General features: G+C 54.2%; 1 protein-coding gene across 1 annotated transcript; it reads left to right on the forward strand.

Moving 5' to 3' along the window:
• The first annotated feature begins 15,125 nt into the window (after positions 1 to 15,125).
• Positions 15,126 to 17,418, forward strand: LOC132349439 (piezo-type mechanosensitive ion channel component 2-like). The gene is made up of 4 exons (XM_059897819.1): positions 15,126 to 15,195; positions 16,383 to 16,591; positions 17,139 to 17,249; positions 17,364 to 17,418. The coding sequence occupies exons 1-4, from the start codon at positions 15,148 to 15,150 to the stop codon at positions 17,416 to 17,418; spliced, it is 423 nt and encodes a 140-aa protein (XP_059753802.1). The 5' UTR covers positions 15,126 to 15,147.
• The last annotated feature ends 10,430 nt before the right edge of the window (positions 17,419 to 27,848 follow it).

Below are 27,848 nucleotides of genomic sequence, written 5' to 3' on the forward strand. Positions count from 1 at the left end.
AATCAGGAGCTTGGCATTAACATACATACACTACTATACATAAGATAGGCAACCAACAAGGACCTACTGTATAGCACAGGAAACTCTACTCAATATTCTGTGATAACCTATATGAGAAAAGAATCTGCAAAAGAATGAATATATGTGTATAAATAACTGAATCACTTTGCTGTACGCCCGAAACTAACACAATATTGTAAATCAACTATACTCCAATAAAATTAAAAAAAGAAAAAGAAAAAGGCACTCCAAAATGGTAAAAAAAAAAGCAATACAGAAATAAAATTAGGAGGTGACACCATAAAAAAATATACAGGTGTATACATATGGAAACGGTTTGGGCCCAGCCTCATGAGAAACAGTAACAAAGGACCGGGCCTTCCTGGACGGAGCTGGGCGCTGCCGAGAGAACCACTGCGGGGCCCTCGAGTTGCGCTTCGTCCCAGCCCCGCGCAGTGAGGCTCCTGATGCCGCATCCCCGCGTCGCACTATTGTGTGCGTATTCACAGGGCTTGGGGCCCTCTTCTGCCAGAAGGCGGGGCTGTGCTCTGCTCTGCCCACTGGGTCTCCCAAGTCCCAGGTGTGCTGGCACCCAGCAGGTGCACAGCCGACGTCCAGGTGGAAGAGGTGAGGGAGACAGCCCCTTATGAGGGGATGTCTGGGGGCAGGAAAGAGGAGGTCGGTGAACAGGAGGTGCCTGGGGCTTCGGCACCAAAGAGAGGCGGTGGGCAAGTGCGGGCGTGGGCGCTAGGTCTGAGTTTAAGGCACAGGACAGGTGTGGCGGGGTGTTGCTCCCTGGAAGCTACCACATGCCCCGGCCGTGCGCACCAGGACATCCTGGGGGAAAGGCCGCGGTCTCCTCGGGCCGGAACCACTAGGTCCAGGGCCTCCGTGGCCGGTTGCCTGGCAGAGTGTGCCCTGCGGCCCTGAGGCTGTGTCGCGCCAGCCTTCCTAGCAGCTGGCAGTGGTTTCCACAAGGTGAGGAAAACTCAGAGCTCACTCTCGGAGAAGGAGATCCAGGGAGGCCCCGTCTGCCCCAAATATCGCCACCACCCCCCCCCACCCCCCGGCCGACATTCTTCCCTTTCTCAAAAAGGCAGGATGTTCTCGTCATCCGAGGTGGCTTGGGACTGATGCCATCCTCTCAAGAAGAGGACGTGCCCGTGTCCTGGGCACTCGCACCCGCCTGCGAACGGGAGCCATCTGGGGCCTGTTCCTTCACATCTCACTGTGATGTCTGGGCCTGCGGTCCAGGCCCGGAGCTGGGAGGAAGGATGCAGCCTCCTGCCGAGTGGAGGGGCTGGGATGGGGCAGCCAGGGATCTGTGGAGGGCAGGTGGGTGGGAGCAAGGGCGCCCCTCAACTTTCCTGAGGACCAGCTCCCTCTGGGAAGAAGCCTGAAAGGCCAGGGGAAGAAGAAGAGCAGGGGGTGCCCAGTGCCATCACCAGCTCTCCGGGGCCAGTCACTACCCACCTCTCCCTGCAGACAGTGTGAAAAGACATAAGTGCACCTACTGCAAGCCAGGCCCTGCCGTGGGCCCCAGGGACACAGGGGAGGACAAGCTAGACACGGGCCTGTCCTCATGGAGCATAGAGCCCATGCCTGACACAGACCCTGGCCATGGGAATAGCAGGGTCTTGGCCAGGAAAAGCAGGGAGGGCTTCTTGGAGAAGGTGGCATGTACGTGGGATGAGAAGCCAGATGACTAGGTAGAAGGGAAGTGTGCCCGGGGGGGAGGGGGCAGCGAATGGGAAGGCCTTGACCTTGCAGAGCTCCTCCAAGCCCCACTCCCAGCCTGGATTTGACTGAGGGGTCAGGGAAGAAAGAGCCATTGAAGTGTTTCAGGCCAGTGACAGTCCATTTGCATTTTGGAAAGTTCCTTCGAGGATGCCATCTGAGGCCAGAGGGGAAGTGGGGACACAAGTGCAGGGAGAGGCTGTTGGAGCCGCCCCTTGAGAGGTGGACGCACTGGGCCGGGGAGGAGAGGGAGGAGGGCAGAGCGCCGGGCGCAGGTGGCCCTGGTCGCCGGGGGCTGTGCAGAGGGGTCACCAAGGACGCAGCAGGGATGGGCGAGGCCGGGGAAGGGGTGCTTTGGGGCCAGACACCCCGTGAGTTCGGTGTCTCTCTCTGCTCTTCGAGTCCCCATCTGTAAAATAAGGGAGCTGGCTGGGCTACTGGCCAAATCCCCTCCGAGCCCAGGAGCCCCGAGATGCTGCAGATGTGGGACTGTGGTCACCGGGAGGGGCTCGGACCCCCTACCCCTACCCCACCCTCCAAACTTCGGGAACCGTGACGGCAGCGCCGTCCCTCCTTTGATTAAACCTCCAGCCATCCTCACCCGCAGCCCACGTCCACAGCCGCCGGGTGCCCTTTGTGCATGGGTGACTCACCAGAATTAATGTTCATTTGATTTTTACTATAAATGATGCCTCACATAACTTCTCCATTACTGGCGGGGACGGCTTCCCGGGAAGGCTGGCAGCTCCGTGCTCTCCCGTGCCGGAAAGCGCTGAGTCACGGCTTCACCCACGTGCTGCCTGGAGGTGGCCGGGCCCTCACAGGTGGCTTCATGGATGCGGCTCCCGGTCACTCACGGGAGAGCAGGGGGCATCCGAGAGAGCTTATGTTCATGTCCCACCTGAATATGGAAGAGTGAGATGTGGAAGGTAAAAAAGAAAATCTCTCTCTCAAAGATGGGAGGGTCCCCTTCCCTCCTTCCCTCCCTCCTTCCTTGCAACTTTATTTATTGACAGTGCCTGGCGTTGTGTGAAATGCTGGTAGTGGGAGAGTGAACAAAACTAGACAGGGCCCCAGCCCCCTGGGTGCTTGTGGCCGAACGGGAGACAGACATTAATTGGCTAATCACAGCAGCACCTGCCAAACCAACCGCTGCAAATGAGGGGGTGCCCCAGGCTGGTCCCCCCACGCCCCTGCCTCGAGAACGGGATGCGGGGCTGAGAGCCGAGGACGGGGAGGCTCGGCCAGGTGGAGGGGTGTGCCAGCAGGTGCAAAGGCCCCGTGGGGCAGGGTGGGGGGCGCCCAAGGAAGGCCGGGCTAGCTGGCGGAGCAGTGGGCAGGGCTAAGAGCTCAGGGCTCGCGGGCCCTGAAAAGGACGGCGCTTAGGGTCCTGAGAGGGAGGGGATGCGCTGATGCTATAAGGAGGGGGTGGGACATAATCAGATCTGTCTCCGGGATCATTTCATGGACGAGGAACCATAGGCCAGAGCGAGCAGAGACCACTGGGGGCCGAGAAGGGAGGGTCCCGAATGGGCCAGTGGACCTAGAGGCCTGACGTCCCGTCCAACAGGAGACTGCAGGCCTCTTCTTCTTCATCAGCATGGAAACCATACGCTTCTCGGTAAAAATCCAACAAACCCGGGATGGTGACTCATCTACCCCAATTCCCCCGGCAGTGGAATAAACCAATTTGCTTAAACCTCCACTGATCTAGTACATTTGTCTTTTTTTTTTTTTTTAAATCTGAAGCTCAAAAGAAACCAAAGTTTACACGAAAAGAAAAAAACCTAGCACACTAGATTGAAGCAGACGTGTGCTTATCTGTTTTCCGAAAGAATTGAATTAAAAAACAAAGCCCACAAACAGAACCTCACGACGCCATCTGCGCCAGGCCCCTCGCAGCTCCCCTCGCCTTGGTGCCTGGACTAAATCAGGCCGCAGCCCGCCTCTCCTGCCTGGGCAGGGGCCAGCCTCCTTCCAGTCCTGGGGTCCCTGCGGCAGGAAGCACAGGGCGAGGCATACGCGGGCCAAACCTGGCAGCACAGTCTTTGGATGGGCCCCGTGGGATCATTCCTGACACAGACGTCCCATCGCTGTTCCAGCCTGCAGACCGGAAACTGAGGCGCAGAGAAGTCAAGTAATTTCCTAGAGCTCTTACCTTGTAAATACCAGAGCTGGGCTTTGATGCCTAGTTCTGACGCTAAAGCCAAAGGACACAGAAGTCATAAGCCTCACCCGTCTCTCTTTCCAGACACTGGGTGTATACACAACAGTCGGTACAGGATTCAGTGGTTCTCAACTCAGGGCAGTTTTGCTCCCCTCCCCCCGCTGCCCCCCACCCCCCGCCCGGGACATTTGGCAATGTCGAGGGACATTTTTGGTTGTCACAGCTCAGGGGTGGGGAGATCCCGTTAGCATCTGGTGGCCAGGGATACTGCTAAACATCCTACAAATGCCTAGGACGCCCTACAGCAGAGAATTATCCAGCCCAGAACATCAACAGCACCCAGGTCGGGAAACCCTGATGTGGGTAAAACGGTGTGGGTAAAATATATGCATATGCTCAGGCGCAGAGAAAGGGCTGGAAAGATAAGCACCAAAACGTCTACAATTTGTTTCTCTCTTGGTGAACAGGTTTGGGTAATTTTTTATTTTTCTTCCTGATGTTTTTGGTACTGTTTGAATTTTGTAAGGAACAAGGTGCGTGTATCATTTTAATAATCTGAAAAGAACAGCTGTTTTCATTTTGTAAAAAGCAAAAAAAGGATCCAGGACTTATCGATTCTGATCTGGTTCCCTCACTAACTAGCTGTCAGGAACAGCTCTCTGGAAAATAAGTCTATCTGGAAAGTGAGAAGAACAATCCTTCTTGCGTGATATTGTAGGAATATAAAGTAACATTGTCCTGGAAAGAGGCTCTCCGAGCTCAGAGGAGAAAAACCGTTGAGAACACTGAGATATTGCTTTCCCCATGTATTTCCCCTCTGAGGTGATGTGTACATTTTTGCAGCATAGAAATTTAGGAGGCTGGTATTCAGTGAGGGTCGTCTACGTGCCAGGGACTGGGAAACAGAGCGGGGTCCACGTGCTCTTATTCTCAGGGTGGGCGGGATGGGTCCTCCCACCTTTCCAAGATAGCATTCAGCTCCCAGATCGCTTTGATTTCATCTCAAGGCCGGGCTAGGGCTGGGTTTCTCCACCAGGGCACTGTTGACATTTGGGGGAGGTGGGGGGAGCAGGGACACGGTAGGGTGTCTTGCAGTCTCCCCAACCTCCACCCACAAGATGCTAATAGCACCCCTCCTCCCCCAAATCGTGATAACCCGAAATGTCTCTAGTCAAGGCCAAATGGTCTGGCGGGGGAGTGCCAAGATCACGTTGGTGCAGAGCCACTGGCCGGGCATGCCTGGTGTTTTAAAGAGAGGACCTCAAAGCAATGGTACAGGCTCCTGAGTCAGGACGCTCGTCTGCTGCATTTCTGAGTCACTGCCCCTGTTTTCCATCTTCAAAAGTCTTCCCTTTGTGGCTCTCCAACCTGAGACACAGCCCCTCACCCAGGCAGGGACCCGTGGTGGTCCGGGAGCCCCCGAGTCCTTTGGACAAGTCCCACCAGGAGGTGGTGAGGTCTGGGGCTCCGGTTTCCCTACAAATAATGACAGTCAGACAGGCTGTGCTCCAGCTGAGTGACCACAGAGCAAACCCGCTGGCCGTGCACAAAGCCCCCTGCTAATTGGGAGAGGGCCAGGACATGTGCCACTGAGGCCACTTGGTATGCCAGCACCTACATTAGAATCAAGAGATGAAGTTTAACCTAAGATAAAACCAGTTTGGAAATTCAATATCTCACCTCCCTTCCTGTCTTTTTAAAAATCCATAATTCATAGAGAACCCAGTCAGGGGGTGGGCAGCTCAAATTGAATTATCTTTTTTTTTTTTCCTAAGACCGAGGCTAGGAGAAAGATTTTCTTGAAATGGAGAAAATAAAAAGCAACTCTTGGAAGCTCATGTCCTCTGGTCTTGACCTCCTCAGCCCAGGTCTCCATCCCATGGGGATGGGAACATTACAAACACCTGCGAAGCAGCATTCTGAAACACATGCTAATTGCACTGCCCGGAATTTGTTCTGCCGCTGTCCTCGCTCGGCCTGGCAGTGATGAATATACAAGTTTATCCATTGCGGAGCGGTTGGTAATAGCAACAGACTGGAAACCACATAGATACCCGCCATAGAGGACCAGTCAAATAACCCCATTCCTTCCCTGCAATGGCATTACCACGTCGTGCTAAAAACAGACCAGGAGATTCATTGTATAGTGAGAGGAGATGCGTCATCGTCATCGCATTGTTGAAGCACGGTGGGGAACAGTGTTTATAGCGTGCTACCATCTGTGTTTATAAAAAAAGGAAAAAATACACACGTATGCGTTGGCTTGTATATACCTAGTGTGTATATACTAGGGAATCGTGCTGGCTGGGTCCCAGGAGGGGAAGGGGGAGACGTGGCGGGGGGGGGGGGGGGGGAAGACCCTGCACACCCTTTTCTATGTTTTGATTTTTTGAACCAGAAATAAGTGCTCAGAAATTAATCTATAAAATTAAGTTTCCTTTAACAAGAAAAAAACAACCACACACCCGTGCTAATTTGTTCTGAAAAACGCCTCAGGCAGAGGGGATGATGAATTTCTATGAAACCAACTCCAGCGTATCCCCTTGGGCAAAGCCGGGCACCTCTCTGGATCTTGGAATGTTTCATTTTGCTGTTGTTTTCCGAGACTCTTTGCTTTGCTAATATGCTGTGATCTTTCGGTGTCTCCAAATTACAGCGTGCTGACAACAGCCTCCAGTCGTGGGCCACAACTTACTCTAGAACCCTTGCCTCTGAACCTCCTTCCTCTAAGCAAGGTGGCTGCTGATACGGGGTGCGTTATTATGCTGATAAGCGTGGACTTGTTTTTATGGATATTTCCTATGGGTGGCAAGTGATATGGATTTTTCCATTCACTATGGGACTGTAAAAGTTCCCTTTCAAATAATTTATTTAAGTAATGCAAGAGCAAAGCAATATTAAGTAAATAATAGCCCAGCTAAGCCTGCAGCTACACACAAACCACAGAGCTGGGCCACTGGGGGCTGAAACTGGGGACACACAACTCTGCACAACATCACCCATTCTTCCCCTGCAAATCTACTTGACTTTCGATGACCTGGCCTCTTGGACTCTCTCACTCAATATGACCAAGAAAAGAGGAAAAAAGAGGCATTTGCAGTGAGCTTTCGGTGACCGTGCCGAGAAGCAAATCCAGGTGCCCTGTAATCAGGCAGGTGGGTGGGGAGTCTCCCCAAAGTGCCCCGTGCTCTTTGGCTGGGTCTGCCCACCTCTGTTCAGAGACGATAACCCTCGCTTTCTATTCCATTTTAGAATGTATTTTCCGTTCTGTTCTAGAACATATTGTCCATTCTCTGATGTCACTCTTGCCTTAAGTGCCACAAATCCTCAGCTGATAAGGGAAGCCTAATGAACTCCAGCATTTGGCTGGATCGACACTTGCCTGCAACGCATTCTCAGAGAGACTGCAGACATGGGTCCTGGGATAAAGAGACTGCCAGAGGTGGGTCCTGGGATAAAGCTCCCCTCAGAAGATCTAACAACTGGATAACACGTGAGATGGCAATATTGTTTTACAAGATACTTAAATGCAAGTGAGGCTAAATCACACCGCGGAATCTCAGGGAGGGTTCCAGTGGAGAAGGGCTTGTCCTGATTAGGGCAAAGGGCATTCCAGCAGGGTGGGCAAAGGGCATTCCAGCAGGGCGGGCCAAGGGCACCAAGAGGAGTCACTGCTACACAAAGGCAGCACCTCTCAGGCCCCCAGCCCTCCCATCTGCCTTCGGAATACCCAAAGTGCTCGCTCATTGGCATCTGGTTACAGCCTGGTCTCCCGTGCATGAACTCGTGGTCATCTCCCCATTGGTTGGTTATTTTCTTCTAGAAATCCTAGTTACTCTTTCTGCCCAACTTTGATTTAGACTTGAGCTTGGGAAAGGCAGGTTCTTGGGGAGCTAGAGTTTCTGGCTGGTTTGTGGAGAAGTTTCTGGAAGGTCTTTTTGAGGTTTTAAAATGGTGCTGGAGGCCAGTAGGCACAGACAGACATGAGGAGACTTTGTGTCGGGGGCCTCCAGCTCTCCCGTTGTCAGCTGCGAATAAACCCAGCTGGGTGCCATGGCTGAGCGCAGACTGCAGATGTGCGCGCCCTCCCACTGGATCTAACGAGGGAGGTGCTAGTATGATCCTCATTCACAGACAGGCAAACAGAGGCTCGGAGAAGGTGGGCAGCTTGCCCTTGGCCACACAGACCCAGAACATGGGGACGGGACTCAAATCCAGGTCTGAGTCCAGAGGCGGGAGCCACCTTGAGAGGCAGGATGAGGGAGCGGTGCCGGGCCAGCCAGGGTTCTCCTGAGTCGGGACCCAAGGACGGCCAAGGCCAGGGGGCCAGGGAGGTCAGGGCTGGCCTTCGTGGTTCAAAGACCACCAAATACTGGCAACTGCACATGTCGTCACCAAATAGATGGGTTTCCTCGGTTCCCTGCTGAAGTCCAGTCACTAGAACAGTGCCTGCCACAAAGTAGGTGCTCAATAAATGCTGGTGAGTGAGTGTATACAGTTGGCCATTTCAGAGCCCCGGAGGGAGAACCCTCCAGACTCTGAAGGTGCTCTGGCTGCACCTCGGGGTTGGGGAGCAACTGCTTCCCCCGTTCCTATGGGATCTCTCCCACGCACGTTCCCAGGCCCAGGAATACGGTGAGTCTCAGCCCAGCGCGATGCTCAGTTCACGGGGGCCTTTCGGGCATCAGGGGAGGTGTCTGGGGGAGGGTGTGCAGGTCGCACGGGGCCAGCTTCGTCCCAACGCGATGTGCAGGGCAGACTGGGGCCGACTGCCAGCACTGCACGGTCGGGGGAGTGGGCGTGGGGTGGAGGGCGGGCAGGCAGGGCCGCGGACCCAGGTGGCCGTGTGTGCCAAGAGATGACCATTATATGCCCCAGGGTCTAATGAAGGTTGCAGGTGAGTGTGAATGGAACTAATGAAAATATAATTACCCAAGCCAGGAAGCCGCCCGGGCCCTGGAGGCTGCGACTTCGGTGCTAATGGAAATGGGGCCACTCTCGGACTTTCCTGAGCTTGAAGCTTCTGGTTCCCGAAAGTTCTCGGGTAGGGGAGAGGAGAGAGAGGCCGGTGGGGGGATCCATCTCAGCCTGTCTCAGAACCAGGCCTCTCCTTCACTCAGAAGTCGGGCCAAGTGGGGGGCAGAGGGGAGAAGGCAGAAGGATCGATTCTTTCCACTGACCAAGCACTTCGGATCACGGTGATCTCCAGCCCTTCCCAAACTCCCCTCCTCTGGTTTAAGACAGGGGCTCGCTCAGGGAAGGTGCCCAAAAGAGAACAGGCAGGAGGCCCTGCAGAGACAAGGGCGTCGGCCGGGCGGCCCGCAGGCCCTGGCCTCAGATGTGACATCCCGGCTCCTCTTCCGAGCCCTGCTTACCTGTTCTCAGGTAAGATGGCTCGATGGCTACTGAAGGAGGAAGGGACATCCCACCAAGCCGACATCTGCCACCCCGAGCTTTCAATAGCTCCAGCCGCCTCGGTGGTCCTCAACCTGTTGTTTCTTGCAACCTGGCCATCCATTTCGGTAAATCTGCTGGGGGAGATAAGGCTGACCTTGACACACGAGGGGGCCTAGCCTGGGCATTCCACCGCCATGTGCCGCCAGCCCCCCTCCGCATTTCCTGGAAGCCAGGACAATGACGGCAGACACAACCCAGGGTGGTCAGGGACCCCCGGAGCCGCACAGGCTGCAAACTCAGCCCCTACTCCCCATTTCTTGGGGATCCAAATTGCAACTGAGTTTGTGCTGTGAGAGGGGAAAATCCATCTTCCCAGCCTTCAGCCTGGGGTCTACAGCTCACCCTTGGCAGGCAGCAGATAAGCGAACTTGGCCTAAGTGAGCATTTTCTTCTCACTGTGTGTGTAGGGGGGGAGTGGACCTTTAGAAATACAGCTTCCCAGGCCCCATCCCAGACCTGCCGGTTCTGAGTCTCCAAGGGTGGAGTCCAGGGCCCGGGTTCTGATTAGCCTCTCCCCACCTCCCGCAAAACCAGCCTTGGAGACCCTGGCCTAAGGATAATTCCAAAATAGATTCTTCATTCAAGAGGATTCGGGAGAGAGTTGGGGTTGAGTTGTGAGCAACCGACTTGCTTTGCATGAGGGGGGAGGCCCAGAGACGTTTTCCACCACCTTGAGACTTGTTCCCTGAAGAACTTGAGGCTGTAATTATACATGCAAAGTGAAGCTAAAATTTCAGAGAAGTACCTGGAGAATTCAAGTCAGAAGAAGCACGTTCGTCTGAAATACCTAGATAATTAAAGAAAAAAATATATTCATTGCATAAATCGCTCATTAATTCACTCCTCCGTGGGGACACACAGCTTAAAAGCCGGCGCTTTGATTAATCCAAGCTACATTAAATCCTCAAGATGCTTTTCTTTTCTTTTCTTTTTTTCCTTCCCTCTGCCTAGATCTTCATATTCCCTTCCTCTAAAAAAAAAAAAAGATTCCTTTCCTCCCTGTGCCCAGATCTTCCCGTCCCTTCCTCTTTATTCATAAATAAAGTTGTCCCTCTGCAAAAATGCATTTCAGACTTGGCTTGACAGAATAAGCCCTGTAGTTGGGAGCGACAATTTGGGTGCTCTTTTTTCTTTTTTAAGTACACATTTTGAAATCAGATGCATTCTTTCCAGTTCACTGGAAATGCTAATTTCTTTTCCATCACATTTCAAAGTTACATTGTGTGTGGAGCGAATCACAGCCAGCACAATAGCACTTCTGAAAGACTGGGGGGGGGGGGGTGGGGAACGTGGTCCCAATCAGTGGGAGAGCCAGAGAAATGGTTAATTTCAAAGGTAGGCAACTGATTGGGCGAGAAGAATCTATAGAAGTATTTATTTCCTTTAAAAAAAAAAAGAAAGAAAGAAAGAAAAAAACCCGAGAATTCAAAAACCACTTGGAAAGAACAAGCATCTAATCCTGACAGGTTGATTTTCAAGATCCTCTTAATGAAATTTCAGCACATCTGTTCCCCGCTCACTCCCCTGTTTGTCTCCATTTCCACTGTGGGGCTCCTAGGGCACCTTAGACCCAGCTCACTTTTCCTTCTCCTTCAGCTGTTTTTTCCAGGTACAATGGCTTCTCAGTGGTCTACCTGGCGTTTCTGCTTCTGAGCTCGCTGCTCTGCTCACCTTCGGCCAGTTCCATGAGAGGTAGGCCACCTTCACCACCCCGCAAGGCACGCAGGTGGGTCGGGGGATGGGGAGTGGTGAACAAAATCACACGCCAAACTTGTAGATTCCACCGTCCAGCCTTTAGAAAAATAGCCTTTTTATGTGTTTTGGCTCCAGGCAGAGAGTTTCCTCAGTATTCTCCTAGGGATCGATGTCAAACAATTTTCGATGCCTCGTTTTACAAAGCTGGCGGAGGAGCACAGAAGCATTCCATGTGAGAAAGTCCTTCGGAGGCAGTAGGAGAGATGGATAAATATGGAATATTCTCAGAGGGTCTAGGGATACTCCTTTCCAGTAAATTAACACACGGGAAGATTGTTTCTACTCTTCACTTAAGGCACTGATCCCCAGATTTGGGATTTTATAGACTAGTAAAAAAAAAAAAATTAGAGGGGAGATTGCCACTTTTTATTTCATCAAGAAAGGCCATTAAGAAGCAGCCACCTTCTAAGGCCACTTCTCATAAAAGGAAGAGCGTTTGGACTCCCTAAGGGCGACACGAACAAGAAGGGCTGAATCTCAGGCCTGATTAAATAATGTGTTCCCTCGACCAGTATTTGCCGGGAGCTTCCCAGGGCAAACCAGGTCCCGCTGCCTGCAAAGACCACCCTTTGAACTGAGGACATCCAGCCTGGTGAAAAGCTCACACTCTGTCCCCGTTGGACTCACGTCCCCGAAGAGCGGGACCAGCCTCGTGAGAGGCCTTGATGTGCTCGCCAGCACTTTGCCAGCCAGTTTGCGGCCCCGCCCTGCCACAGGGAGGTCACGCACGTGTCTCTAGACGGTGATGTGCACAGACACACATCCAATATGGTCCCACCCTGGGGTCCGACGTGGCCCGGCTGGACACAGACCGGCTGTGAGTCCTGCCAGCAAACAGAGCAAAGGAGCAAATAGCTCAAGGAGAGGGGGTGATAGGGACCAGAAGAGACGGCTCACTTCATTTCTCCTCCTAAACATCCCAGTGGAGCCACCACTCGCTTGGGGACGCATCTCCAGTGACCCAGCTAGAGGTGAGGGCAGGGCCTGGCCTCAGAAAGAGAGCTAGCCTGGGCCTTCCCAGGCCGCATGGCCCCCTGACCATCTATTTCCCCCCCGCCTCTCCCAGGAAGCACCGAGCACTTCCTGCGAGCCGTGTAGGGCACCAGCATCCTCTTCCTCCTGCTGCAGGGGGCCCTGCAGGTCGCCTTTCTCTCTGGACCACCCGATGGTAAAGACCACCTTCACGTTCACCCTCTGGCAGCTGGGATACAGGGAGCCCCGAGGCTGCGGACCCAGGTGTGATTTAACCATTAGAGAAAGACCGCGCTGAAACCAGCCCGTATTCTTTCCATGACAACCGTCTCCCTAAAAACACCTCCCTGGCACCTTCTGAAGACTTCACGCTTCATGGGGGCACCATGCACCGCCCTCTCCATTCAGGGAGCACCCGGGCTGCAGCAGGACCTGGAGGGCGCGGGGCATGAAGGAGGGAACCAGCTGGGGGCTCTAGACCTGGGGTTGGCAAACCACGGCCCCAGGGCCACGTCCCGCCTGCCAGCCAAGAACGGTTTTTATATTTTTAAATGGTTGGGCAGGGATGGGGAGACATCAAAAGAAGGAGAACATTTTTCTTGACTGACGGAAATTATTTATGGGAACTGAAATTTGAATTTCCCGTAAAGTTTTATTGGTGTGCGGCCACGCCCATTGGTATACACGTACGGTCTATGGCTGCTTTTGTTGAAGATATTTACTATCTGGTGCTTTGTAGAAGAAGTTTCCTGAGCCCCGGTCTAAACCCATGGATGGATTTGCAGAGGGTTCCGTGAATTCCCTGGAATTGTTTGCAAAGTAGGGCCTGGACATTTTTTCAGAGGAAGGCCTAGGGTTTTCATCACGTTCTCATAGGGCCCAGGTCCCCAAAACGCAGGGCTGCCAGAGTTAGTAAATGTAAACACAGGAGACCCAGTTACATCAGAATTTCAGATAAACAAGAAATACTTTTTTACATGAGGATGTCCCAAATATTTCCTGGGACAGACTCGTACTAAGAAATTATCCATTGTTCATCTGAAATTCCAGTGTGATTTGGGGGGGCTGTGTGTGTCGGCACCCCACCAGGAAGAGTAAGGGGACCCACCCCTAAGCATCCCCTCCTCACGGCCCCCCACCCCCAGGCTGACTCCTCCTTCTCGCCTCTTTCCTCCCACCCGCCCACCCCCAGCCCCCGTGTTTCCTGAGTCATGTGTTTCTCTAGTCCAAGCATGAAGCTACATTTATTTCCTCTGAATTGATTTTTATATATTTTTATGGCATAAGCTCCGTTCTGATTACAACAGAAATCTGTGCTTATCGTAAAAAAATTAAACCCTGGATGAAATGGATAAAAAAGGAAGGGAAGGCATCCATGATCTGGCCACGGGGTACCGCCCGCCTCCCTCGAGCTGTGCGGGGTGGACCCTCCGTGTTTCCGCCATGCGAGGTCACTACGTGCATCTGCTCTGTCATCAGTACATCGGATTTACCTCATTCTTTTTAACTGCCGCGTACGCGCAATTGATGGCCTCACCATCCTGTAAGTAATGACCCGCGGATGAACCTGGTGTAACCCATTCCCGTATCGCTGCATCTCGGAACCGCTCACTCTGATTATATGAATTAAGGAAATCTAGTACTGCTTTAACTTCTCCTTTCGATCAAAGTAATGCATGTACATAATTTAAAAGCCAAAGAGTTCCATACACTCCTGAGGGAAAAGACAGTCCCTTGTCCCACCCTGGAATCCCTAACCTGCTCTTTTAGCCACTTCTTCCCACATTTCTAAAGAACAGGCTTCAGGGGCTATTTCTGACTTGCCTATCTGAGACATCACCCACGGGGATGACGCTGGGCTCCTGGGAACACACCCCTTTTCCCCGGGGCGGGGTCCCCGCCCTCCTTGTCCTCAGGACTCAGACTTGAGGCACCCCTGCCTGCCCCCGACTTCAGGCCCCTCCCGCCTCACCCTACTGGGGCCCTTTCTGGACCTTGGTGATGCCTGACTCTGTGCTTGGGCAGGGATGAGGGCACGATGTTCCCCTACCTGCCGGGGGCACCAGGAGGAAACGTGGACAAGGCCGTCCCCACCCTCCTGCCAAGAGCCGGGGTCTCCAAGTGTCCTGGGTCTGCCAGGGGAAGACCAGCCCTGCCCTTGGCCATCCAGCATGCCCACAGCCCTGAGAGCGCCTCGGTGGCCAGAGCCTGAGCTACTGCATCTTCTGCAGGTGACGTTTGGGAGGAGGCCCTCCAGCATCTTGGGGTCGTCAGGCGAGGGGGACCTGGGAATGCGGGTGAGCAGCAAAGCGAGGCCTGGTCCTTCCCCAGATAACCTGACCCTGGGGAGGAAGCGGGCCCCACATCCAGGAAAAATAACCAAGGCCCAAAGAGATCAGGAAGGGGCCTGGGGGTCAGCGGGTGACCACCACAGTACCCGCTCGACCCCATCCACACGCCACGTACCTGAAATAATCCACATAAATGCACCGTCTAATCTCACAACAGCCCTGGAAGTGAGGAGAAGGGGGGCGGGGGGGCAGATAACTCGCCGGCCACACAGTTTATACACAGTGGAGCTGGGGGTTCAACACGTAGTGGACCCCAGCAGCCCCACTCTTCACCACGTTCCCAGTCGTTCACTCTGGTTGGTACCAAGCAGTGTCACAGCAATGTTGCCAATTACGGTGTTGATAACGCTAATGTGTCTGTGTAATTCTCACCACACCCACAGCATGCAGATTCTGTTACATCCCCGTTTTGCAGATGAGGAAATTGAGGCCCAGGGAGGTTAGGAGGTGAGGGGAAGCCTCCTAGGGTGGGGGGGATGGCAGTTGCCCTTCTTGGGAAGGGTGGGGCTGGGGGATGGGAGGGGGCAGGGCACCAGGCTGGACACTCCTCTTCCCCCGCCACTCAGGTTCAGCCAGGTGGATGCGACGGACATCGTGTGCCTCATGGCTCCATACATCTGGATGGCCCCTGTGGGCCTCGTCACCTCCAGGCTGGGCCACGAGCTGTCAGAGTCTCCTGGGACCACAGCACCTTCCCCTTTCGATACCATGGGCCACGCAGAGGACGAGACCAGGGGAGAGGGGGACAGCGTGAAGGTAGGTAGGAGAGGGGATGCCAGGAGGCGGGTGGGACCACGTGCCCCACCAGATGCTGAGTGGCCTTCACGAAAAAGAAATGCCGAGTTCCTCAAAGTTAAAAAGGGTCAACGCCACAGGCCTTCTCAGCACTTCTTACGAGAAAAAGAGAAATGCGGAGTTCCTCAAAGTTAAAAAGGCTCAACCCTGCAGGTCTTGTCAGCACTTCTCAGGGCTGATAGGCACCCTGACCCTCGCAGGAGGATGTTACTCCCAGGCAGCAGCTTTGTTGGCTGACCTCTGTGTCCCCAGCACCTGCACGAAGCCAGGTCTGCACTAGCTGCTCAGTAAATAGCGCTGGAAGTGAGTCTGGAGCTCGAGGCAGGGCACCCACCCCGGGGGCTCTTCGCAGCCGGCAATGCCCACTCTGCCCCGGCATGGCCCTTAGGGCGGCGGCTGGGGAGGGACGCTTTCTGGGCTGCCGAGGCTCCCTCAGCTCCCCACACACCACTGCCTGAAGTTCCCACCATTAGGGATTCATTCTTTCAGCTGAAACACCAGGGCACACACACAGGCGGTTTAAGTGCAGGTGTCCCTGGAAGCACCGGGGAGACTTTTTGGCTCATCTTCCTCAGTTTGGGGTGGAAGCAGAGGCCCAGGAGGATGGTGGATCTGTAAGGTCATGGTACCTCTTTTATTTTAATATTTACTTATTTATTTGGCTGCGCTGGGTCTTAGTCGCGGCACGCGGGATCTTCATTGTGGCATGCGGGGTCTAGTTCCCTGAGCAGGGATCGAACCCGGGCCCCCTGCATTGGGAACATGGAGTCTTAACCACTGCGTCACCAGGGAATTTCCATGGCACCTCTTGAGAGTCCCCAAGGCCACCCTCAGGTTCAGGAATTTACTAGAAGTCCTCCCAGAACTCAGCAAGGCTTTATCCTCACAGTCAGGGTTATCAGCATGAAAGGGCGTGGAGGAAGACGCGAAGGAAGAGTGCGGGTCAAGTGCTGAGATTGGCGTCCCAGTAGCGTGGGCTCTTGCCTGGATCTGGACCTCTCTGTGTGACCGTCAGCGAGTCACTCCCCCTTCTGGGCCCCTCGCACTGCGGATGCTCGTTCCAGACCCTTTCGGGTAGGAGAGCCGCTCACCTGTCAGGCAGGGAAGGACATCAGGATTCTTCCTGGCTTTTCCTTTGACTTCTCCAGGATCATGAGAGTGATTTTGAGGATGACATCCCCCGCTCAAGCTCTGAAGTCAGTGACGAGAAGACCAAGGAGGCCGAGGGGACAAGCAAAGACTTGGTTCAGAAGGTCACTGCCTTCACTTCGGGCTTGAAAGCTGTCCTGGAACCCTTCCCACCCACCGCATGGAAGGTCCTGGTGACCCTTCTCCTGGGCGCAGCAAGTACTGAAAGGTCCCCTTGGCAGGGCCAGTGCTGGGCTGCCCGATGGGGTGGACGGACCCCGGGGAGGCTGGGATGGGGTGGGGGCCCTCAGGGAACGAGGCCACGGCTGCGGAGAGAAAGGGGACGCAGAGGCCCAGCTGAGAACTGGACGGTGGGTTCCCCGGAGCAGAAGAGAGATGGAGAGACAGCGGCCGCTGGCTCAGTGGAACAGGGATGGAGTGACATGGCCCATCAGCTCTTGCTGCTGTTCAGGTGGAAGGGCTCAGGCCACCCCATGGAAGCCCAAGTTTGGGTGTCTACAGGGCCCCCCCTTCTCTCTGGGACATGTGGCGGTCATGACCAGTCCTGCAGGCTGTTTCCAGAGCTGGCTTCTCCGGGGCCGGGTCTCGGAGCACTGGCTGGGACTCCGGGCCGGGGGGTGCTGCCCGTCACGTGGGTGGGGGCTGTCTCCCCAGGGATGGTCTCCCCTTCCGTGACCTCGGCCGTGTTCTCCGGGGCCTTCCTGGGCCTGGGCTCCTGGGGCATGCTGCCGGGCTCTGAGCACCGTGGCCTTCAGCACCCTCTGTGTCTTCACGGCTATCTTCACTGTCGGCCACCTGGGGGGCCTGTACCTCTACCAGCTCCCTTTCTTCCAGGACCTCGTGCCGCCTGACGACATTTACACCAGGTACTGGCCCGATCGTCCCCCTACCATGGATGGTGGAGGGCCTAACCTCCCTGGGGTGGGGGGGGGTTGCTGCTCTTTAGACGGCCAGGGTTGCATTTTCGTGTCCCCCAAAAGGACTGGCTTCGGGCTAGCAAAGCCTTCTTCTACTGGTACCTTCTTGACCGCATGAGGGAGAATGAGGCTAAGAAGTGTCTACCAGCTTCTGCATCCTGAAGGCCGAGGATAGGGCCACGGCCAGCTCGGGAGGAGGCCACACAGGGGCGGGAAATCTAAGGTCTGTGCCCACAATTGCATCCTTCCAGAAAGAGAGAAGCCCCGCCTACCTCCACATTGAGCTACCTGCTGTCGTGTCATTCATTCATTCAACCAGCCTTATCAAGGTCCTATAATATTCCAGGTACTGGCCCGGGTAATATAGGAGCAAACAGGAGAGATGCGGCCTTGCTTAGGTTTCCCACCTATAGACGGGCTTCCAGTGCCCTTCAGAAGGGTCGGTGGCTGACAGCCGAGGGTCAAGCGCTGAGGGCAACAGGCGAGGCAGACGGCTCTCCCCATCCGACGGGGGAGGCAGGTGAGCAGCTGGGCGACGTGACGAGTCCCATCCCACGGCAGGGCAGGGGCAGGGGGCTGTGGGAACCCACAAGGGAAACTCCCGGAGTTGGCGCTGGGGGCACACTGGGGAGGAAAGGCCGTCTAAGCAGGGTTTGCTCCAAGGCAGCCAGGGCCCCATGGCATGCCCTTACTCTATCTCCACCCTCACCCCGAGTCTGGTCATCCACCCCCCCAGGCAAAGGGCTCCTTGGGGTGGAGAAGGCTAAGATGCGGGTGCTGCTCGGAAGGGGTGCCAGACCTGGGGGCGGGGGGGGGGGTGGTGGTCCACGGCAGCACCTGGCGACTTCCCAGTTGGCTCTCTGCGTGCAGGCTGCTGGCGATGAGTGCACTCATCAAGACCAACCACACAGAGTTCTGGAAGTTCCACCTCCCTCCCAGCCTTGACTGGCCAGAGATTGTAAACCCTCTGATTCTGTTGCTGTCCTACTACACACTGGTCCTCCTGCTGCCACAGCGGGCCCCACAGCCTGGGGTAAAGTTGTCCCCAGAGAGCTGGGACCATTTATTCGCCTGCCCACTCCTACAGAGGAAAGCAAGCAGGTGAGCAAATTCTCACTAGAGTGTGAATGACTGATAGTTGCTTACCAGGTTTCTCCTCCCATGGAACTAAACAGACGGGGTGTGACGGTTTAAAGCAGGAGAAGAGAAGATTAAGGAGATGTGATAGATGCCTTAGAATGTTTGAAGGGCTATCATGTGGCCGAGACAACTTGTCTCCACTCAGCTCCAGGGGACAGAAGGAAGGTGGGAGGGTGTAAGTTATAAAGACGCATGTTCCAGTTTAATGCGCAAAAGGACTGCAAAAAATTGTAGCTGCCCATCGATGGAGGCACAGGTCCCTGAGCGAGCCCTGTTACCTTATGACTTGCTCACAGAAATTCTTGGAGGTTTTGCCAGCCCTGATTTACAGAGGGTCAGGAGCCCCAGGGGAGCGTGGAGGGTAGGCTGCTTTAGAAGGAGGCAGGGCCAGGACGGGACGCATGCTCGTCTCCAGAGCATGGCCACTCGGAGCCTGGTCCGTGAGCCTGCAGCACAGCCCTGGCCGGGAGCTCGTCAGGACCCCCGCCATCTGCTGACCAGGGTCTGCGTCTTCACTGGGCCCCGCAGGGCATTGTTCTAGAGCAGTGCCGCCCAGTAGGCAGAACCTTCTATGACGATGGGGGAAATGTTCGCTATCGGCACCATCCAGCCCACCAGCCGCCACCAGCCATGTGTGGCTTTTGAGCACTTGAAACGCACTTCCTGCGACCGGGGAACAGGTGTTTCATTTTACTTAATTAAAATGAAAATGTAAAAACTAACACTTGACTCGGTTATTGGAAAACTTGAAGGTTTGTTTGGAACAACTTGGGTGCGTGGATCTATGTTTTCCACTTTACACTTTATGAAATCTAAATACAGATCAAGTACTTCCGATGAAGATTTAGAATCCAAATTGCAATATGCTGGGAGAGCAAAACACACGCCAGATTGTGAAAACTTGCCACAGCAAAAAGAATGAAAGCTCTCACTCCGTATCGCTTACCTGCTGAAATAACAGTGTTTGGGTGTTTCAAATAAGCACGTGGTTCACCGCCCCACCCCTTTCCCAAGGGCTGAGTGGAGCGGGGATCTGGGGAAAGGGATTCCTACCCAATGGTCTGGAGTCCTCAGAGGCAGGGTTTCCGGGGGCCCAGCCTCAGTTTTGAACATCCGCACCCCACCCCCCGTGGCTGCTTCTTCCCCTGGAGGGAGGGCATCTTAGGTACCCAGCAGTCTCATAGGTGGGATTCGGCAGATAACTGGGGATTTAAAAGCCCTGTTTTCCTCCAGAAGCGGGAAGGGAGGGAGGTGCTCCCCACGAGGTCGCCAAGCAAAGGTAAAGCCCAGGAGCTGCGCTCTGTGCTGTGCACCTCGGGCGGCGAAGAGGAACAGGTAAGACACCCCGAGGGGCACCCGCTACAGCAGCCCCGCGCAGCACCATGGTAACAGTAACAGCTACGATAAGAAGGGAAGTTACGGAGGGTTTCCTCCTGCCCGGTGCCGTTTCATGTGCTTTACATTATCCTTGTCCCTGTTCTATAGACAAGGAAACTGAGGCGGAAGGAGTGTCACCCACTCAGGTTACACCCGTATTAGGTGGTAAAACTGGAATTCAAACCCAGGCAGTGCAACGCCGGAACGTCTGTCCTTTTTTTTTTTTAATTTATTTATTTTTGGCTGTGTTGAGTCTTTGTTGCTGCACATGGGCTTTCTCTAGTTGCGGCGAGCGGGGGCTACTCTTTGTTGTGGTGCACGGGCTTCTCATTGCGGTGGCTTCTCTTGTTGCAGAGCACGGGCTCTAGGCACGCGGGCTCAGTACTTGTGACTCGTGGGCTCTAGAGCGCAGGCTCAGTAGTTGTGGCGCACGGGCTTAGTTGCTTTACGGCATGTGGGATCTTCCCGGACCAGGGCTCAAATCCGTGTCCCCTGCATTGGCAGGCGGATTCTTAAGCACTGCGCCACCAGGGAAGCCCCGGAGCTTCTGTCTTAACTGTAAAAAGGTGCCAAAGTTGAGTTAAACCACCAGGAAAATCGCAAGCTCAGCAAACCAAGATGGCGCCAGTGGGCAGCAGAGGCGGAGGTCCAGGCTTGGCCTGCAGACACCGAGTAGGGAGTGCTGCTGGCTGAGGGGAACCACGCAAGGGGCCAGCCCCTCTGCACGGGGCGAAGCCTGACACCCGTGTGTCATTCGTTGCTTCGCGTGATAGACGTGGGTAGGAATACTGAGGCGGCAGGCGTGGCGACGGCTTCCTGACACAAGGGGGACTGGTCGGCAGGTGCCTCTCATCTGCGGGTGGGGCTCCCAGGAGCAAATAACCTGCCCAAGGTCACCAACCCAGCCTCCCCAGCCCGGATGAGAAGCTGTCCATCTTCAAAGAAGTAGTCTGTGTCAATAACTGCCCACGCCACTCGCTCCAGGGTGATTATACCCCTGTTCACCTTGGCAGGACGAGCCCATCCTTTACCTTGGATCTGTTTCTATGCACAGCCCCATGACAACTCCGAGTGCCCAGGCCCAAAGGAACCCCGGGAACAGATGTGTATCTGCAAACAGCCGGCTGTGTTCCCTGAAGTGAAAGCAAACCTCCCCACTCTGCCCTGTCACTCCTGGACCAAGCGCCTTCCTGAGTTTCTCTTCTCAGGGTCGGGCCTGTCCCTCTGGACTTGGGGACGGGCAGCTCTGTGACAGCATCTGTTTACAGACCCCGAGAGCCCTCTTCCTTCTCTCCCCACCGTGCCTAACCCAGTGCTCCGGGCACAGGGTGTAGTTAATAAAAGATGATCATGGCTCGCCCTGGATTGAATCTTGCAGGTAGCTCCAGGAGGAGGGGAAGCAGAGGAGTGTCGTTAATATACTACAGATGAACTCTAATTTCTTCCTCCACTAAGCCAGGTCAGGTTAAAACTGCCTTAGATCTATCTCATAGCGCTGCCCAGGATGGAGAAGTTCAAACATAGATCTTCTGGATCAATTGAAAAACAAAAAGCAATCACACCTGTTTGTCCATGCCTTGAGGCAGCCTCTCAGAAGTTCCTCTCTGCATAGGAGCCGTGAACCTGAGACCCTGCCCCCCATGCGGGGCCAGGGGACCCCCCCCCCCACTTTGGAAGTGAAATGCTTTCACATTTCATCCAAAAGAAGAACCTGATTGTGTGCTGCTCGGATAAACTGGGAGCTGCGCTTTCCCGTCCAATGGGTTCAGGAGCCTCCCTCTGGCAGAGCCCCGCCGGTGATACATGTGCGCACTTTATTTGACGCAGACAGAGCCCCTGGTTCCTTCTCCTGGTAACAAGCCGAGGCCGTTCATCACCCTCTCGCTCCTTTCTGAAACTCGCCAAGCCGCGGGCCTCTGTCTCTTGAAACTCCTGCACACGGTGCATTTTACAGAGCGCTTTCTGCACAGAGCCGTTTGCCCGGCCTGGGCTGTGCGGGAGGAGAAGGGGGAACGGGGCTTCCGCAAGCACCGGCTGCTCTCTCCCGCCAGCGCTCCGAGGGGAGGCAGGGTGACGGCTCCAGGCCTGACCCCCGGCGGGCGCGGGATTGTGGAGGCTACGGAGACCACAAGGCTGGGCTTCTGTCCTCCAGAACCCACCCCCGAGGCAGGGCGCTAAGGTGTGCGTGTGAATTGCTGGAGAGCAGGCCGAGGAGAAGCAGGGCTGGAACCCTCTCTGGGGAGGGAGGCGCTTCTTGCTGGCTGTGGTCCTGGGAAGACGGGCCTCTCTGGGGCTCCCTGCACCGCCTCAACCAGGGACACCGGGTGGAGAGGAGGAAGAGCTCAGCTTGAAGGGTGGGTTGGGTCTCTATAGGTGGAGGTGATGGGAAGTTCATTCCTGGCTGGGGGAACATCCCGGGTGAAGTCTATATGTTTTGGTGTGAAATAAGTAGTTCTCTGCTTGAGAAGAGCGTGGGCTAAGTAGGGGATGAATGTCCTCAAAGCCCTCAGACCTCACCTGCCCCAAACAGGGCTCTGGGTGTCTCCCTGATCTGGTCTGCTTCCAGAATGTCCTGCCTAGGGGACTGGTATCTCCGTCCATCCAAACTTTGCAAGCAAGTTCTCGCCTTCCCTCAACCCAGTATCGAATGCACCAAAAAGTTGCTTCTGCATTGTCCTAAGTTACTCCAGACTTGCTCATTCGCCCCTTCAGGCCACCAGCGCAGCGTCCCCACTCTCCCAGGGCTCGGCAATGCCCCCGATGGTCTGCCACGCTCTCCTGTCCCCTCTAGTCTATTCTCTGCATAGCAGCTGGAGGTACTCTTTCCAGTAAATCTAACCTTGCTGCCCTGCACCTACCACAGCCTTCAATGGCTCCCCATTGCTCTTGGGATAAAGACCAGGGCGCTCGACTCGGCCTTCAGGACCCTGGGTGACCTCTTGTGTCTTCTAGCTTCCCGGCATCCTTCCTCAGCAACGCCCCCTCTACAGAGGGTTGTTCAGGCTCGTTTTGGCTCCCGTCCCCACCCCAGCTCAGTGAGCCTCCATCGTTCCTTCCTTCCCCTGGAAGCCGCCCTGGCCTCTCTGACCACCGTGTACCTCTGTCTTGGCCCTGAGCATAGCTGTCGTTTTACATGTGTGTGTGTGAGGTTCTCTACCGTCTCTGCCACCAGACTGGACGCAGCGTGGACGCAGGAGCAGAAGTTGTTTCGCTCATTGTACGCGCGGCGTGCCACAGGTTCTGGAAGGGATGGATGCGTGAGGCCTTGCAGCGGCCCGGGAGTTTAAACAGCACCGCGCAGACACGGGGGGCCTGTGGTGGGCGGGGGGTTGTCGGCGCTGAGGGTGGGAGTGCCGGGGAGGGGTGATGTAATGCAGACGCTCTGGGATTATTCGCCCGAAAGCTCAGGGAAGATCAATTTCAGGTGCCAGAGGGAAGGCGAGGAAAGGCACGTTGAGGAGACTCAGGGTCCCAAACAGGCTTTTAGAAACCACGACTCTGACCACAGCAGGACACCACGTCCCTCGGAGTCTCACGTGGCTTTTATACACGTTGTCGCTGGAAACTTAACGGAAAACTGCGCTCTGTGCTGGCTTCCGCCTCGCGGTGCCCGGGCTCATCTGGGGCGTCCTGGGAGTGCCATGGAGCCCGTGACCTCTGGCCTCCCGTCCAGGAACCCCCAAGAGGTTCCCCCTCCCTCCTTTGCCAGGTGACGCCCCTCACAGGTGGGAGCTGGCAGGGTCTCCCCCTTCTGCGTGGAGGCCCGGGGCAATGCCCGGGCCTGAGCCCACCAGCCTTCTTTGTGCCGGAAAAGAGTCTGATGTTCTCAAAGACCCGACGAGGGCCTGCAAACCCCACAGCGTCCCAGCTCCTAGTCTCAATGCATCAAAGCCCTTCACCTCCAAGACCACATAGAAGCAGGAGGCAATGGCCAGGGCTCTTCAGGGGGACAGTCAGATGGGAGTCCTCACCCCGGAGTTGGGCCAGTCACCCAGGCCACAGCTGTCGAGTTCAGACGGGATGTGGGAGACCCGAACCACACCTCACACTTGCTTGGGGGACGTTCTTGGGGCAAGAAAAACCCAGGCTGGGGGGCGTGGAGCGCATGAGTCTCTGTCCCAATCTGGCAATTTTTAGGTTCATCAGAATGGTGAGAACGGCAACTTTTTGGACGTGTGAGCCGAGCCCCAGGGCCCTGGAACGCGCAGCCCCTCATTCCGTCCTCTCAGGATGAAAGGGGCCTCGTAAATCGGTGTAATCGTCGTGCTCATTTTACTGAGGAGGAAATAGGGGATCACAGCGCTTAAGTCGCTGGCCCACATGAAACCATGTCTGGCTGACTTAAAACCCACGCTCTTAACTTAATCCTAACTTAATCCGGGCTAGAGGGGGGGCTCTCCACCTCAGCACCAGCAGCATTTCGGGCGGGATTCTTCTTTGCTGGAGGCTGTCCAGTGCGATGCAGGACGTTGAGCAGCGTTCCTGGGCTTCACCCGCTAGATACCAGTGTTATCTACCCCCCCCCCCCCTCATGCCAGAATGTCTCTAGACATTGCCAAAGGTCCCCCGGCAGGGGAGGGGCAAAACCACCCTGGGTTGAGAATTCTAGACTGTTCTTTGCAAGGCCGTGATGACCCGAAGACGTGAGGACAGTCGTGTTTCCGGCTCCCATCCTCACCTCCTTCTGGGAAAGAGGCGAGAATTCCGAGTAGCACAGACACACATGCTACCACGTTCCATCTTATCTGGTCCTCCAGCGAGTTCCTGGGACCGTCTCTGTCCAACCTGGTTTTAACTCCTTGGAGGACAGAGCTGATGCCACTTAGTGGTCCCTGCAATGCTCAGCACAGGCTGGGCATACAGAAGGCACCTAATAATAGCTTCCTGAATGATGGCATACCGTAGACTGCTTAGAGGGAGTTCCTAAGCCTGCACTGGGCTGCCGCAGTGGGGACATCTCGTTCATTTATTCTGGAAATATCTGCCGAGAACCAACCAATGGAGGTGGGTCTAAGGTACTTTGATGGGTGGGCAAGGTACTCTGGGTGGCCAGACTCCACCTGGGTTTTGCCTGATCCCATGGCCCCTGGGGATGGCCAGGCTTCAGGTTTAGATAAAATGCATTTTTAGTCCTGACACTTGGAAATTTTTTTTTAAATGAAGTATAGCTGATTTATAATATTGTGTTAGTTTCAGGTGTACAGCAAAGTGATTCAGTTTTATATATATATATATATATATATATATATATATATATATATATATATATATATATATTTCAGATTATTTTCCATTATAGGTTATTACAAGATGTTTAATATTGTTCCCTGTGTTACACAGTGAATCCTTGTTGCTTATCTATTTTATATATAGTAGTTTGAATCTGTTAATCCCAAACTCCTAATTTATTCCTCCCCTACTTTCCTTTCCCCTTAGGTAACCACAAATTTGTTTTCTATGTCTGTGAGTCTGTTTCTGTTTTGTATATAGATTCATTTGTATCATTTTTTTTGATTCCACATATAAGTGTTATCATATGATATTTGTCTTTGTCTGACTTACTTCACTTAGTATGATAATCTCTAAGTCTATCCATTTTGCTGCAAATGGCATTATTTCATTTTTTTTATGCCTGAGTAGTATTCCATTGTGTGTGTGTATATATATATGTGTGTGTGTGTGTATACACATATATATACACCACATCTTCTTTATCCATTCATCTGTTGATGGACATTTAGGTTGTTTCCATGTCTTGGTTATTGTAAATATTTCATAGCTGCTATGAACATTGGGGTGCATGTATCTTTTTGAATTAGAATTTTTGACTTTTCCAGATATATGCCCAGGAGTGGGATTGCTGGATCAAATGGTAGCTCTATTTTTAGTCTTTTAAGGAAACTCCATACTGTTTTCCATAGTGGCTGCACCAACTTACGTTCCCACTAACCATGTAGGAGGGTTTCCATTTCTCCACACCCTCTCCAGCATTTGTTATTTGCAGACTTTTTGATGATGGCCACTCTGATTGGTGTGAGGTGACACCTCATTGTAGTTTTGATTTGCATTTCGCTAATAATTAGTGGTGCTGAGCATCTTTTCATGTGCCTATCAGCCATCAGCCATCAGTATGTCTTCTTTGGAGAAATGTCTACTTAGGTTTTCTGCCCATTTTTTGATTGAGTTTTTTTTTTTTTTTTTTTTTTTCTTGATATTGAGTTGTATGAACTGTTTGTATAGTTTGGAAATTAAGCCCTTGTTGGTTGCATCATTTGCAAATATTTTCTCCCATTCCGTTGGTTGTCTTTTCATTTTGTTGATGGTTTCCTTTGCTGTGCAAAAGCTTTTAAGTTTGATTAGGTCCCATTTATTTATTTTTGCTTTTATTTCTTTTGCCTTGGGAGACTGATCTAAGAAAATATTGCTACGATTTATGGCTGAAAATGTTTTTGCTTATGTTTCTTCTAGGAGTTTTATGGTGTCATGCCTTATATCTAGGTCTTTAAACCACTGTGAGTTTTTGTGTATGGTGTGAGGGAGTGTTCTAATTTCATTGATTTACGGGAGGCTGGCCAGCTTTCCCGACACCACTTGCTGAAGAGACTATCTTTTCTCCATTGTATATTCTTGGGTCCTGGCACTTGGAATGCAGCTCAGAGAGGTGGAAGGCCCTTGGCATCCGTGATGAAAGATCCCATGAGAGCTGGGGGTACCCTGAGCGGGACTTGAGGACGGGAAGGGTTGGGATGGAGGCCCACGTGTCCTTTTCACAGAGGCCTTTGTGTGGTAAGATGTTTCTCCTGCTTGTCCTTGTTGCTGGGATGGCCAGGCTTTCATCACCCTTACAAACGAAGGAAAGACCTCTTGTAAGGAGCAGGTCTCACTGGTCGTGGAGGGTCTCCGAAGAGGGCTGGGCTGCCCTGCCCATCCTCTCGTGCTGGGATGGGACTCCCGATGGTGGCTCTGAGATCGGGAGAGGGACTGGGAACCCTGAGTTTCCAGCTACCCTGCTCAGAAGGGAGCTTTGGCTGTTGCAAAAATCCACTGTTTTTACAGTGGATTTGAGAGAAGGACCAAATCAGTGTATGCCGAGTAGGGGAAGCCCTGCTTTGCTGCTCTAACAATGGGGGCTCTTGGTGGGGGCCGCTGGATTTGGAAATGAAGTTTTAAGAAGGCTCGGAACCGCTGGTCCCCGAGCGGTGCTCTGAGAAGAGCTGGCCCCGGCGCTGCTTCCCCACAGGCGTGGCGCCTCTCCTACACCAGCTGGCTGGGCTTCGTGCTGCTGCTCTGGGCCTGTGTCATCTGGAGGTCCCAGAGCCACCGCCGCCTGGCCCTGCGAAGCTCACCCTTCCTGGTCGGCTACGCCAACCTCCTGGCCCTCCTCATCTTCGTGGTGGGCCTCCGAGCTTCCCAGGAGGGGCTGTTTCCAGGGGTCCCGGGCTGGCACCTCACCGACCTGGACCTCAAACCCTACCTGCAGCCGTGTCTCCACCTGGGTGCAAAGGTAGGGCTCTGGGGTGGGGATGGGGCCTGGGGATTTTCCATTTCAGAAAAGATCGCAGCACAAGGCTAGGGACAGTGGGACACAGGGGCCTCCGAGGCAGGGCCTGGGGCTTGCCTCGGTTCAGCCCCCAGCACTGGGGGATCCCGTGTGCCTTTGTCTTCACTCCAGGCTTCAAAGTCCTTCTCTGCAAGATGCGGGGTGTGGACAGCATGAGCGCCTCCACTCTGACCCCCGTTATCTCCAAAGCATGCGGGTGATGTGAGCCCAGGGGCACCAGGCCGCAGAGGGACACGTCCCAGCCATCCCCCACTGCCCCCTTCCACCCAGCCGCTGTGGCTCACTCACCCCAGACAACAGGGCTCTGAAAGAAACAGAAGCCTGTTTCCAGTCCTAGCCCCTGTGGCCAGGGTGGAAACTCGTGTTCGTTTCATGGGGAGGCCGCGGGTGAGCCATAAAGGTAGCGCTTGTTTCCACTGCGGAGTCTCTGTGCATCGGTATTCTGGCTGCTGCTGAGGCTGCAGGTCTTG

This window comes from Balaenoptera ricei, chromosome 15 (assembly GCF_028023285.1).
Source record: "Balaenoptera ricei isolate mBalRic1 chromosome 15, mBalRic1.hap2, whole genome shotgun sequence".
Lineage (NCBI taxonomy): Eukaryota > Metazoa > Chordata > Mammalia > Artiodactyla > Balaenopteridae > Balaenoptera > Balaenoptera ricei.